Source organism: Callospermophilus lateralis, chromosome 4 (assembly GCF_048772815.1).
Source record: "Callospermophilus lateralis isolate mCalLat2 chromosome 4, mCalLat2.hap1, whole genome shotgun sequence".
In the NCBI taxonomy this organism is placed as follows: domain Eukaryota; kingdom Metazoa; phylum Chordata; class Mammalia; order Rodentia; family Sciuridae; genus Callospermophilus; species Callospermophilus lateralis.
Genome location: NC_135308.1, coordinates 87,002,954 through 87,018,000, shown reverse-complemented (window position 1 = coordinate 87,018,000; position 15,047 = coordinate 87,002,954). Strand labels below are relative to the sequence as shown.

Below are 15,047 nucleotides of genomic sequence, written 5' to 3'. Positions count from 1 at the left end.
CCAATCAACCTTCAACTATATACTATTTTCACACATTAGAAGAAAACCATAAGAAAATAAGATTATTCTTTAAAAAGTTAACTTCTGTCAGGCATAGTGTGTATGCATGTTATACCAGCTACTCTGGAAGCTGAGGCATGAGGATCACAAGTTTGAGCCCAGCCTTAGCAACATAGCAGGACCCTATCTCATAATAATATAACAACAACAAAACAAAAAATTTTAAAGTATGGTATATTTTCCATTCCTGATAATAATTGCTTACCCTTTCCTTAAGAAAAGATGGAGTATAACTTATGAAACTAGCAACCAAATTTTCCTCAATACAATTTTTTTAACTAGTAAGAGAAATGTAAATTTCATGAGTATTCTGATTAATATTTCTCTTAAGTTTTACATATTTGAGTTATGACAATGTTTTATAATTTTTCTTTTACTATGCTGGAGGATTGAACCTAGGGCCTTATACACACTAGGCAATCAATCTAACACTGAGCTACACTCCCAGCCCCATTTTATTGTATTTCAAATTCATCTTTGGCAAAAAAAAAAAAAAAAAAAAGGTCTGGTTTGAATACATTGTTTAAAGTGCCTTAGAAGCATCAGACAAGCAAATGAGGGGGGGAAAAGGGGCTATACAGTAATTAAATAAATCTGAATAGCATGCAAACTTCTTTCAAATTTGAAAAGTGGGCTAGATGTGTTGGTGCATGCACGTAATCTTAGTGCCTGGGAACGTTGTGGCAAAATGACTGCAATTTCAAGTTCAGCATCATCAACTTGGGGAATTCTGTAGCACTTGGTGAGATCCTATCTCAAAAAAAAAAAAATAAATAAAAAAAAAATAAATAAAAAGGGCTAGGGATGAGGCTCAGTGTTCAATCTCCAGTACTGGGGGACAAGGGTGGGTGTATCATATATAGACTTTATTGACTCTATAAGGATATGTGAGAATATATTTTATCTAGAAAGGCAGAATCCTGTCATAATAAATAAGTATCTAAATATTTATTTAGTTTTTTTTCTTATTTTTTTTCACTGTTCTAGGGATCAAACTTAGGGTACTATGCATGCTAAGCAGGTGTTCTAACACTGAATTATATTCCAAGCCCTTCCAATGTATGTATTTTTAAAAACTGGCTTGGCATTAAGTTCAAACAAAATTATTTATGTTAATTAAAATTCAACTTTCTTCAATATCCCTTACATTTGTGAAACACACCCACACACAGTATATGAATATACATACAAACTCCAAGAAGGATTTTATGGGAAACATTTTTAAATTAAATTTTAAAAAATTAGACATTATACTCACTAAAAGCTAAAAACTGTTTACATGACTATAGGTGTTTGCTGATACATCTATAATCTTTTAGAACACTTATTCATCAGGGGAGTAACTTCGTTGATATTAATCATGTTATAAAGATGAGGGTAGAAAATCTAACTAGAATCTAACTAGAATGATTGATAAATGCAGAGGATTTTTTTTCAACTTGATGCTAAGTCATTTAGCATTCACTTTTAAGTCCTTTTTATTTGGCTAATTAAAAAAATTACTGCTTATGTAATTCTCAGTATTTCCTAAGGAAAAAAATGAAAATATAAAGGTCTTTCTGAGGAAAACACTGAGTGGTCCATGATTTGGAAAACAGACCACAAAATATGTTGCCACAGTATTCCCAGTTAAATATCAGGAATCTATCAAAACAACATTGTAATGCAATCTCAGAAAAGCAAATTGTAACAGCAATATAAACTTTCATGAAGGTTTTTTAGGACAAGTTATAAGTGACAAGAAAATTTTGGAGGAAAAAAATAAGATCTAATTTCAATCTGTGCAAATTTATGAACAGAGCTTAAGAAGTGTGTCACTTTTCTCCATTAAAGATGCCCTGCAATAAGTGTCATTTTACTAGTTGCTGATTAAAAATAACAGTCTGTAGAGTCCCTAACCTTGACAGTTAACACTGATTTCCTGATTGATTAGCCATGCCTACGCACAGCTGCTGACTTAAGGTATTTGGGTCTTCTTGTTTTCTGCAATCCTAGTTCTTTCCTTTCAAGCATTAATATGAACATGTGTATTTTATACAAACCCATTGTTCTTTTAGTATTCAAGGTATGTGATGCTTTCAGATATCTCAGACATCTCCATATTTTTGAAAAACTTCAATTAGAACTTTTAGTGCAGCGGAGTAACTTAAATCATTAATGACTTTTACATCATCAACCTTGAATATTGATAAATATAAAATGGAAAAAATAAACAAGCCAAACAAAATCCAATCTTTTTTTTCTTTTCTAAAATATGCAAAATGTGAACATGAAAATATTACCTACTGGGCTGGAGATGTAGCTCAGTGGTAGAACATTTGACTACCATGTGCTAGGTCCTGAGTTTGATCCCCAGCACAGTGGGAAAAAAAAATTACCTATTTAAAAAAACGCCTTTTGATCACATATCAATTTAATGCTAAATATATTATTTTATAGAATGCATTGGATGTACTGGCCTACATCTATAATTTCAGTGACTTGGGACAGGACACTGAGGCAGGAAGACCACAGATTTGAAACCAAACAGCAACTTAGTGAGAGCCTAAATTGCCTATTTTTTTAATTCTTAATTTTTTTTGTATCAGGGATTGAATCCAGGGGCACTTAACCATCGAGCCACATCCCCAGCCCCTATTTTTTGTATTTTTATTTAAAGACAGGGTATCACTGAGTTGCTTAGGACCTCGTTAAGTTGTTGAGGCTAGCTTTGAATTTATAGTCCTCCTGCCTCAGTCTCCTGAGCTGCTAGGATTATAGGTATGTTCTGTCATGCTTGGTTCTATTTTTGTTCTTAAAAAAATAAAAATCATAAAACAGGCTAGGAATGTAGCTCAGTGGTAGAGCACCCCTGAGTTCATTCCCTAGAACCACCAAAAACAAATAACCTCATGCATAAACACACACATATAAATACTCTCAGCAGCTTTGGGTTCTTAAAATGAACAATCAATTTCACAAAAAGTGCTAAGGTTCTCAGTGTGGCACTTTAGAATGAAGCAATGAGGTTCTGTAATCTTCTTTTTCTTCTTTGAAAAGTAAAGCTGTTTAACTTTAAATATCTAATAATTTACTTATTGCAAAACAAAGACCATTTTCAATCATACATAATATGTGCTTTAAATATTCTGAAACTGGGCTCAAAAATGGAAGTCACCCTCTCACCAACAGCATCAATCTCCCAGTTAAAAGGCACCATGATGTAGACCCCAAAGACAGAAACAAACCAGGTCTTTAAAACTAGCAAGAGCTCAAATTATTCGTTTTATTAGGTGCTTTTAGATATTTAAATCAAAATCTATATTCATTTTTCATGTTAGTTAATTTTCTTCTTCTGTATGATTTTCAAGTATTACAATACATCATAGACCAGAGTAATCTGAGGGTGCTGAAGTGAAAGAAGCTGATGTTGTGAAACACATGGATAGGAACATGGCTAGGAACATTGAGACTATGAAATACAAAACGAAACAAAACAAAACAAACAAACAAAAAACCCCAACTAGATAGAAATGCGTATGACTTCTTTTGCAGATCTGCAGATTACCAAGATTCCTAAATTAAAGCCAGCTAACTCTATGACACATATTTTGAGTCAGAGAAAAGAAATGGGGTAAGATATGATTATTCTAATGATTGTGTAAAAATGATTGATTATACAGGGAGAAGATACCCCAATATATAAAGAAATAGCTCTCTTTAGGTTTTAACCCATCTAGCACAGTACTATCTAGCATGATTTAAATACTTTCCATACAAATGCACTGAAACACTGGGAGTGAGGGAGGTTTTGGGGGCTGCCTTTGAAAGAAAACAATTTTATAAAGCCTTTTCTCTAAAAATCAGTTGTGATGCCTTCAGTTAGTAAAAATATGGAAATCTAGTAAAAGTTTTGCAAATGTACTGCAGACCTCCAAGTACATATCAAATACTCTACACAAAAACTTTAGCAAGATGGTACACTTAATATTCAACAGCAAAATGTTCAGCAAAGCCATGCTAAGAATACTGCAGCATCTTGAAAAGCATGGATGAAGTGTGGTTTCCCAAATAAACATAAATAAGAAATAAAATAAGAAAAACACTGATGTTATGAGTAAATCTGAGGATAAACCAAAACTGTCACTGAGGTATTTTGCAGATGACAAAGCAGTATCATTCACTGTCCAAGACCTTACTTGCTGGTACAGTTGTGGTCTTAGCGCCGAGTTCTCAATCATTGTGTGAACCATGGTGATAATAGGTTCATTTTCTTTCATCTATTTCAAATCAGGAGGAGCATACAGCAAACATCAGTTTACAGCATAGCTAGATTTGAAAGACGACACTGTAAATATATCCTCTACTTTAGTATCTTCCTAAGAGTGCAGTTGTTTACATTTTACCCCATGGTTGTACAACTTAATTTATATAACAATTTCAAACTAGTATTAAGTGCTATAAAATTATAAAGTTACAGAAAAGTTTAATAATTGTGACATTGCTGTAAACAGATTTTACTTTATAAAATACAATAATTAGACTCAATTAATAAGTATTCTTACATAGATGATAAAGCATCATAATTCAAAGGATAATCTAAATGGTAACCACCTATGAATTTAGGAGACAAATGGTATCATGCGATTTAATCCAGTAATAAAGCTTAGATGATTTTTAGTTCTTTATAAGGTTAATCACAAAAATTTGGCTCTTTACAGCCTTAAAATTCTATAATATAATACACAACCTATATTGTTACTTAGATAATTACATTTAAAAATTAATCTTGATAGACATTTATATATACTCTTGGATCTTCTCACTGTATAATGCCTTATGTAGAATTATTCAAGGATTAGTAAACTAAAACTTATTCAGAAAAGACTTAGTAAATCTCCCCAGTTTCTAAAAATGTAGGATGAAACCATGTTTCAACATTTCCAGCTATGTTGTACTAAATTACTGCCCTTAGAAAAGTATGTGTTTTAGCTACTCTATTGAGAGTTAAAGCACGAAAAGATAATTGTCATTATATAAATGGAGTAAATGGTCAAAAAATTTTTAGCATTTGTAAGCAGACAGTTCTGGTGTTTAAAGTTGTACCTTGGGACATTCAGTTGACCTAATTTTTATCTGCCATGTAACAGAAAATGTTATCATGGTTGGCTAATGCTACTTTACTGATTTAGCTAAGTTTTTAACAAAAAGTTTACTAGACTTAAGACTAACAAATGTATAATGTAAGAAAATATAGAATCCTGAAAACTCTTACCAAAGTCAATTTTTTTTTTTACCCTAGTTAACAACATTTTATACAACAGATTTTGGGTGTCAAATTAGAAACAGGCTTAACCTACATTTTAGTAAGTAATGGACAATAAAACATGTACTTTTAAACAATTTCTCAATTAAAAGTTTATTCAGGCTTGGGTTGTGGCTCGGTGGTAGAGCTCTCGCCTAGCTCATGTGGGGTGCTGGGTTCGATCTTCAGCAACACATAAAAAAAAGATGCTGTGTCCAATTACAGCTAAAACAAAATATTTTAAAACAAAGTTTATCCAGGCTAAATTAGTATTTTTATTTTTGTGATACTGAAGATTGAACTCAGGGTTACACTACCACAAAGCTACATCCCTAGTACATTTAAATTTTAATATTGAACAGGTTCTCACTAAATTGCCCAGGCTGGCTTCACACTTGAAATCCTCCTTCCTCAGCCTCCCGAGTTGATGGGATTACAGGCATGACAATCATCATTTTTAAATCTTGTATGCACAACTCACCTCTTTTGGCTAAAGTATTAAAAAAAAATCAACTTCACTGAAGAGTAAATTCCAATTTTAGCTGTGTATTCCAATGACTGACAACAAAATAAATACTCAAGTAACCACTGTCACAATGCAGATAAAGAATATTTACATCTACCCAGAAAGTTCCCTCATGTCCCATTACCACCAATCTCTAGTCCGTGCTCTCTCCCAAGTAAACAGCAGTTTGATTTCTGTAACTACAAAATAATTTTACTGATAAACTAATTTAATTAAATTTTAATATATTTGGAACTGAATTAAAAGTTTTTAATTTTCCCCCAGTGCTACCCAATAAGGAACCAAGGTATTTAAAATAAGTAACATTACTATACTGTACCAGATGAAGTTTTACGTTGTTATAAGGGAATTAACAAATAGATGATTAAGGGAATTAACAAATAGATAATTACAGAATAAATTATTTTTTAGAAGGAAAAAAATTATATCATAGAAATTCAATATTTTCATTTTGTGGTACTGGGTACAGAATCCAGGGCTTTGAGCACACAAGGAAAGATTTCTTTATATTTTAAAGTGCCCTTATAAGGGAATATTAGCTATTTTATCATAACAAAATACTGAACTTGGAATAAAATGCTGTAAATGTGGCCGTTTATATTTTATCCCAAGATTGTACAGACTAAAATTTATATGAACAATTTCAAATAAGAATTAAATGCTGTACTTCCAAGGTTATAGAAAAAGCTTACTAATTATAATATTGCTTCAACTAGATTTACATTTTTGGGGCTTATTTTATTAGTTCAACACATGCTTTAAATAATACAAGTTCCTTAAGTCTCTATCCCTTTTAGTATTTAGTTTTAATTTTCAAAAGCAATTTTATCAGTAACTTCTATTATCAAACTCAGTGAAAGTGTCAGGAGCATGCATGCTTCACAAATAATGAAGATCTGAGTATATCCCAAAGTAAAGGATAGTCAAGGTCAAACTGAAACTGCTGCCATGTGTTGGAAATCTGGTAAAATGGGACACTTTGTCAAATAGCTAGATTTGTTGATGTAGCTCACAAATTTAGTGGAATACTTTGAGATGGTAAATATGCATGCATATTTGGGGACTCCATATTTGTGATTCTGAAATGCATCTGTTTAACTTATTAAAGAATTAATTAAATATTTAATCACCAAGGTTTCTTTGTAAGAAGAAAGTGACTCAGGTACAGAAAAGCTAAAAGCAAATTAAAGGGTACAAACTAACTGGGTGTGGTGTTATATGACTGTAATCCCAGTGACTGAGGAGGCTGAGGCAGGAGGATTACACATTCAAGGCCAGTCTTGGCAACTTAATAAGACACTCAAAATAAAAAACAAAAAGGCAGTGGATGTAGCTCAGTGGTAAAATGCCCCTATCTTCCATTCCCAGTACTGTTAAAATCCCCCTGGGCACCATTCTAATTTAACCAAGGGCTCTTAGGATGACTGTGTAGTGGGGTTTAAGAACAATTAGGGGATGTAATGGGTCCTATATATGGTAGCTTTCTCTATACATGTGGCATGAAACAGCTGAAACCAACTAACACACTAATTAGGGCCCCATTGACAGGAAGTTTGGTACCCTATTAAACAAACAATTCTAGTCATCTGATTCGAACCTTCACTCTCATCATATTTAATGACTTAGAAATACTAGAATTGCTTTATTTCCAAATATATCCTACAAGCAGACTAATTTTTTTTAAACATTTTTAGTTGTCAATGGACCTTTATTTATTTATTTATATGCGGTGCTGAGAATTGAACCCAATGCCTCACATGCTAGGCAAGCGCTCTACCACTGAGCCACAACTCCAGTCCCTGAACTAATGTTTTTTGTTTTTTTTTAAACACCAAATAACCTCTGAAATATTCTGTAAGTATATTAATAACAGACTGACTTGTTTCTGTAACTTACAGTGAAATGGCACATTATATCTGGCTTTTGTTATATAAACTTTATATAATAGCTTTTGAATGAAAGCAGCAAAATATATATACTGCCTCTTACCCCCATATAAAATGCCCCATGAGCTACTTGATATTTTGTGCTCAAGTTGATTAAAAAAAAAAAAAAAAAAAAAAAAGATACTCAATAATTCTCTTCTGGTTTGAATATAATAATTTTAGAAATCATTACTTTAGTGGTATTAACAGTCTAGATATTTTATTTTAAGAACTCAGAGTAAGAGAAAGACTAATTATCACATGTAGTATGTTTATAATTTACTTAAAAATTAGTTTTATGTTTTACTTCATGCTTTAATTCTTTCTTTGAGGTAACAGGTAATATAGGTTTTAGTTCCGTTTAAATTAAAAAGCTATTATAAAGACCCATTATTTCATAATAAAAATGAGAATATATAATTCAGACAATTTTCATAATTAACTTCAGCAATAAATAAGAAAATGTTATGTAGAAACACCATAGAAATATACTTAGGTAACACCAACAAATCTGTTTACAACAAAAACATAATTTTACTTAAAATTTCGAAGTTCAAATATCTAGAAAAATATATAAAAAAACCTGATTGCTTATCCTAGTATTCTTAGTTATGAGTTATGATGGACTAATATGAATTCCTTTGTTTTATTTATCTTGTTTGTAAATACTTTAACAATAAACTAAATTCTACCATTTTTTCTTTTTAAAGTGGTGTTAGGGATCAAACCCAGAACCTCATGCATGAGAAGCAAGTGCTTTACCACTGAGTCACATTCTTAAAATCTACCATTTTTAAGGGCCAAAATATTCTCAAAGTGAAAATCTTACATCTCTATTAATCAAAATGTATTTACTTTTGCCAAAGATAAATCTACTTTAAGGTATATGTGAGCTTTAAATAAGAATTAATCTTTTAGATTAAGAGATCTGGATTTTACAAATAGCAAATATTTTCTTACATTATCAGCTTATGTCTTAACTATACAACAATGCACTTTAAGTCCATCCAAGAAATGTTTTTGGCATCTATGTTCAATTCTCCTTCCTGGGCTTTGAAAATCATTCAAGAATTCTCTTCTGTAAACACTAATATTTCCTATCTTGCACTGAGCTACATAAACTTCCTGAAAAAAAAATGTATGCAAAATTAAGATGGAAGCAAATTTACTACAACTTAGCTATAAAAATTACTTGTATAAATACAAAGTAAAACTGTATTAACACTACACATTTTAGAAGGGGTGGGGAAATTTGTATCACTTTCTTGCCTTTTTAGAGTCATAACCAGAGTCAAATATCTCAGGTAACAAGAAACTAAGGAACTACAGCCTGAAACACTAAGGACAGAACAACTCCCATTAATTTTGAAGGAAGTCAGACTTAAAAAAAAAAAAAAAAAAAAAAGAGGGGCTGGGGTTGTGGCTCAAGGGGTAGCGCGCTCGCCTGGCATGTGTGCGGCCCGGGTTTGATCCTCAGCACCACATACAAAACAAAGATGTTGTGTTCGCCGATAACTAAAAAATAAATATTAAAATTCTCCCTCTCTCTCTAAAAAAAAAAAAAAAAGAAATAATTTGGTATGAGCTTTGGGAAAAATAAATTGGTAACTAGACATAATTTCAATCAGAGAGGTTAAGGGTTTCCATCATTCATTTATTGTGGTACTGGGGACTAAATTCAGGGGTACTCTACCATTGAGCTATATCCCCAGCCCTTTATATTTACTTATGTATTTTGAGATAGGGTTTCACCAAGTTTCTCAGGCTGGCCTGGAACTTACAATCCTCCTGCCTCAGTCTCCAGAGTTGCTGGTATTACAGACATGCATCACTGTGCCTTGAGAGAGTTCCCATTTACTGAGAGCTTAATAGTTTCTCTTTCTCTACTACCTCAACAACTCAAGAAGTTGGTATCAGTATCCTGTTATAAATGTGAAAATTGAGACTTAGAAAGTTAAGGAACATGTCTAAACTCAGAAAAATCAGGAAGAGAAAGATCAGGATTATACAATAAGGAAGTAATATCTAGATGTGAGGAGACACTGCTCTATGTATGCAAAGATTCATAGGAGAAAAATTATAGAAGGTACATTGCCAAGATCTGGTGACTAAATAAGACACTATGGTGGCTTTTACTCTTGACTAAACACAATGCAAAAATGTGAACAGCTAAAGTATGTGTGCAGATACTTTGAATCATGACTTTCCCATTTTCAGTACAACTGTTTTTATAGTACATTTAATTCCATTTTTTAAAAAATACTTATTTTTTAGTTGTAGTTGGACACAATACCTTTATTTTATTTATTTATTTTTATGTGGTGCTGAGAATCGAATCCAGGGCCTTGCATGTGCTAGCGAAGTACTCTACTGTTGAGCCACAACCCCAGCCCCTAATTCCAGTTTTGAAGTACTTTTTTTTTTTTTTTTTTTTTTTGGTGGTGGTGGTGGGGAAGAGACAGGTCTTTCTTTTTACAAATGAGGTTAACCATGACTAATATATATTTAACTATTTTTGCTTTTAGTTTTGATCAGGGTATTGAAGGATAAAGATGATAAGCTTAATTTTGAACATACCGGGGATTTGCTCAAGGCAAAACCTCCAAATAGAAATTATACATGAAACTAGAATTACATACATGAAACTCCAACTCCAGAGGTATTCTGGTTACCTTTCCACATCTTATTAGCTTATCTTTATTTTTTTATTTTTAAATATTTATTCTTAAGTTTTAGGTGGACACAATATCTTTATTTTAATTTATGTGTTGCTGAGGTTCAAACCCAGTGTCTTGTGTGTGCTAGGTGAGCACTCTTACCACTGAGCCACAACCCCTGCCCTTTATCTTTTGTTTTATCTATTTAACTACTTTGCTGTGTATGGGAACCCATCAGATGCTTAGGTACAAACAACCTCCAAGTGGTGGAGAGTTAGTCTCTTGGGGGAACCCTGGATCACTGGAGGACAAGAGTCATTGCAAATGTTTCCCTCTTCTATGGTTCACGTGGATAATTCTACAGTATTATTGTTCATTTGTCAGTAAGTTTCAGTCCAGCAAAGCTGAAGTTGCCTACGGCAGTTGTTTCCTATTCAATTTTCTCTCCTGTATCACTTTCCAAAATAAGCCTATTTTCATCCCTATCCTGTAAAACAAGCCCACTTCAAGAGGATCACAGGCTCTGCTTTCAAAGAGAAAACCTTGGCGGGGGGGATGGTGGCGGTGATTAGAGATAAAGAATAACATAGTCATAACTAGTAAAATGATAAACAGATGAATTCTCAGTTGAGACACCACCAAGAAACAAGGAACTTCCTGGTTAGGATTGAGATGGAGGAGAGATTAATTATAGATATGAAACAGGATAATCATGATAATAATATAAGCATTGGATAGGCCAATTTAAGAGATCAGAATACTGACACATATGTATTCTTTCAGGACTTTATTAAAAAAAAACCAACAACCTGGAGATCAAACCCAGGGCCTTGCATATGCTAGGCAAGTGCTCTACGACTGAGCCACAATCATATCCCTACATTTTAAATTCTAATCAATCTATCCAATGTCCAGTTAGACTTCTAAGAATTCTGCCATTATGGCTGAGTATTGTGGTTCATGCCTGTAATGCCAGTAACTTGGAGGCTGAGACAAGAAAACTAGCTTTAGCAACTCTTTGAGACCTTCAGAAACTTAGCAAGACCCTGTCTCAAAATACAAATTTAAAAAGGGCTGCAGATATAGTTCAGAGGTGAAGCATCTCTGGGTTCAATCCCAGTACCCAAAACAAATAAACAAACAAAAAACAACCCTCAACCCCTTCAAAATCCTGTCATTATCATGTCTCATCACATGTGAGACAATGTAAGAAAGTTAGGAAGTTAAATGATTTGGTTATGAGAGACTTAACACAATTAGTGCATTAATTCCAAAAGGGATTAATCGGGGAATGGGGATAGAGTTCAGTTGGTCGAGTGCTTGCCTAGAATGCACAAGGTCCTGGGTTCAATTCCCAGCACCACCAAAACAAACAAACAGAAAAATCCACAAGAAACCCCCCAAAATAAAAGGGATTAACTGGGTAGTAACTATAGGCAGGAAGAATGTGGTTGGAGGAGGTGGGTCACTGGGGGAGTACCTTTGGGTTTATATTTTGTCCGTGGTGTGAGGGAGCACTCTCTTTCTGCTTTGTGGTGTGATGTTCAAAGCCGTTTTCCTCTACCATGTTCTTCTGCCATATGTTCTGCCCCACCATGAGCCCTAAGGAATTTTCCCATGGACTGAAACCTCTGAAACCACGAGCCCTCAAATAAACTTTTCCACTTCTAAAGTTGTTCTTGTCAGGTCTTTTGGTCATGGCAGCGTAAAAGCTGACTAAAACATTAGTTCAAGATTTTTCTGAGTTTCATCCCTATCCCCTCTCAAATTCTGTGCTCAAATATGCTGAGGAAGGGAGAGAGAGAGAGAGAAAAAAAAAAAAGGAAAAAGGAGTAGGTGTGGGGAGAAATACAAGACCATTTAGCAGTAGGGTATAAGAAAATGTAAATATTCTGTACTGTTATGGTTTGAATCTGGAATGCCCCCAAAGGCTCCTATGTTGAAGGCTTTGTAACAAAGCAGCAATGTTAAGAGGTAGGGATTTGGGGAAGTGACAGGATGAAGGTGTTGATTTAATCAATGGATTAATCTTGGTGGCATTAACATTTGATAGCATTATTGAGAGGTGGTGGAAACTGTAGACAGTAGAATCTAGCCAGAGGAAGTAGGTCACAGAGCAAATGCCCTGAAAGGGTATATCTTCTCTCTGATCCCTTCTTTGTCTTCTTCCTAACAGACACGAGGTGAGTAGCTTTCTTCTACCAAGCCCTTTTGCCATCATGTTCTGCCTTTCCTCTGGTCTACAGCAATGGAGCAAGTTGAATGGACTGAAACCTCTGAAACTGTGAGCCAAAATAAACCTTTCCTTCTCTATATTGTTTTCCTTGGTTATTTTGCTTCAGTATGACTAACACATGTACAATATAGTCAGTTTGGGATAGTAAGTATTAAATAACATGCTTTCAACTTAATAATTTCCTTAGTTTGCTTTTTCTAAATACCTACTCATATCACTTAGAAACATTGTCTCTTGTAAAACTTAATCATCCCTAGAAATAGATGCTACAGTATTCCTGGGAATATTATAGAACATTGGATGAAGCTGCTGAAATGACATGAACAATGAATACTATCAAGAATCTTTTTAATCATCTTGTTAGCATTTCTTTCCTTACAGGGATATTGTCTTTCATGAATGCAAAGAATGAAAGCATTCTTGAATTTTATATTGAAAAGTTTCAGTGTCAATTACATGCATCCAGTAAATAGTTCCTATTTGCATTTTTCTTGGCAGAAGTATATTTAAAAGTGATCAGAGAGGCTGCGATTATGGCTCAGTGGTAGAGCACTCGCCTAGCACATGTGGGGCAGTGGGTTGAATTCTCAGCAGCACATTAAAAAAATAAAACAAAGATATTTTGTCCAATTAAAAATAATTAAAATGTGCACAGAGTTCTTGTCTGCATGAGTTTTCCCCCCAAAGTTGTTTCTTGAATAACAGAAAAGTTCACAGCAACTCATGACAGAATAGAAGACTTCATTCAAAGTAGCTAGTACTTTAGTAGAAAGTTCACAAAATAGTTGTTTTAAATGATTCTTACTTTCATTAAAAGCATTTATCCTTTTAAAACATGCATTATTAAAATATGACAGAAGAATTTAGCTATTGACGTGTGTAAGTCTTAAAACATTATTTATAAAACAACACCTAAGTATGCATCAGTTGTACAATTTTTCATTGTACTATGACAAAGTGATTTTTCATGAAACTTCCTGATTTTCTATGACAGCTTCTGTATATGTCCCTTCAGCTATCTGGTATTAAAGGGGAGGCTTGTTATTGAAGGGGTATATCATAATTTGGGGGGAATCAGTACATGTTTGGTTTACCCACAAGGTAGCAGCATGCTTACACAAGGCTTATGAAGCACTGCTGCATGTTTCTGGATCCTTCTATGTGTCTCTATCTACCTATTCTGTAAATATAGTTCCTAGCATCTCATCTTCTGTTATTATTGCCTACCTGGAAAGCTGGAGGAAGGTTTTAGGGAAAAGGAAAAAGAAACATCATCTAAATTTCCTCATTACTGCTCTTCAATCACTAATAGGAAGGAAAAAGGAAGAAGAAACAAATGAGTATAAAATAGAGCTAACAAATGAGCTAAAATAGAGGTGAGGAAAATTGCCACAGGAACAGGAAAATATTCTAAGTTTTCTATTCCAACTAATACTGATCAAAAAGCTCTAGTTTTTCATCCATGAGAACTTGCCTAGTTCCTTTATTCAGCACTTGGTTTAGTTTCTATAACCCAGATTTCGTGAGACTTTGCTCAACTCAACCAGTACTGGTCCAGACTATGGTTGCCAAGAACTAGGAACTGGGGGAAATCCAAATAAATGACAAGACTGAGAAACTTGAAGCCCCTACCAATGTTAAACCTGTTGAAGAAGACATGTTTCTATGATCTAGGGGGAAAAAGTACATTTTTCGAGAGTTTTTTCTTCAGTGTAGCTAGGCTGTAAGATACTTTTAGTATGGTTTTCAAATACAGCCGTTTGTATCCTGGTTTGGGAATTTAACCATGAGGGATGATTTTAAAATTTTTTATGTAATACCAGGAGGATACAGGAGACAAAATAATAGTGTTTTCTTTCAGTATGTTAAAAATGAATATCATCAGATGGTTTATCTTATAATAAGCTCCTGCAGAAGCCTATTATTCCAGTTTCTAACAAATGACTTATATTGCTTTCTGGAACCTGTAGGAACTCCTAATCATAAACACTTGCTCAGCAGGGCCATATAGTTCTAAACTCATTTGAATCTGTCTTATTCTAAGAAGAGAAGAAAATATTAAAATGTTTCCTCCTTCCCATATAAAATAAACTCCAGCAACTATGGCACTTTCAAAGAAATGCAAAAGGACATTTCATTCTTCAGGGGAGGAGACATCTTTATTTCTAACTTCCTAGCAAGTACAGAACCATATCAAGATTTTACTTGTGGCTTTCCTCCCTTTTCTACATTCTGTCAGGTAGGCATGAACATGGGAAAAATTAATAAATATTTGATCTGTTTAGTAGATGTATTTTTAGAAGAAGTTGGCAAGTTTCACTAATATTCAGTGACAATTAAGCTGAATGAGAAAATGTGT

At 33.6% G+C, this 15,047-nt stretch overlaps 1 protein-coding gene across 4 annotated transcripts in view; it reads right to left on the bottom strand.

Moving 5' to 3' along the window:
* The window catches only part of Plekha5 (pleckstrin homology domain containing A5), a 239,689-nt gene that overhangs the window by 43,012 nt on the left and 181,630 nt on the right, over window positions 1-15,047 (bottom strand). Inside the window, exon 15 of one of the 4 annotated variants that reach the window (XM_076854163.1) lies at window positions 4,239-4,319. The exons of the other annotated variants lie outside the window; for them this stretch is intronic. Coding sequence (XP_076710278.1) covers window positions 4,239-4,319 — 81 coding nt within the window. The remainder of the gene's footprint in view (window positions 1-4,238; window positions 4,320-15,047) is intronic. 4 annotated transcript variants of the gene reach the window in all.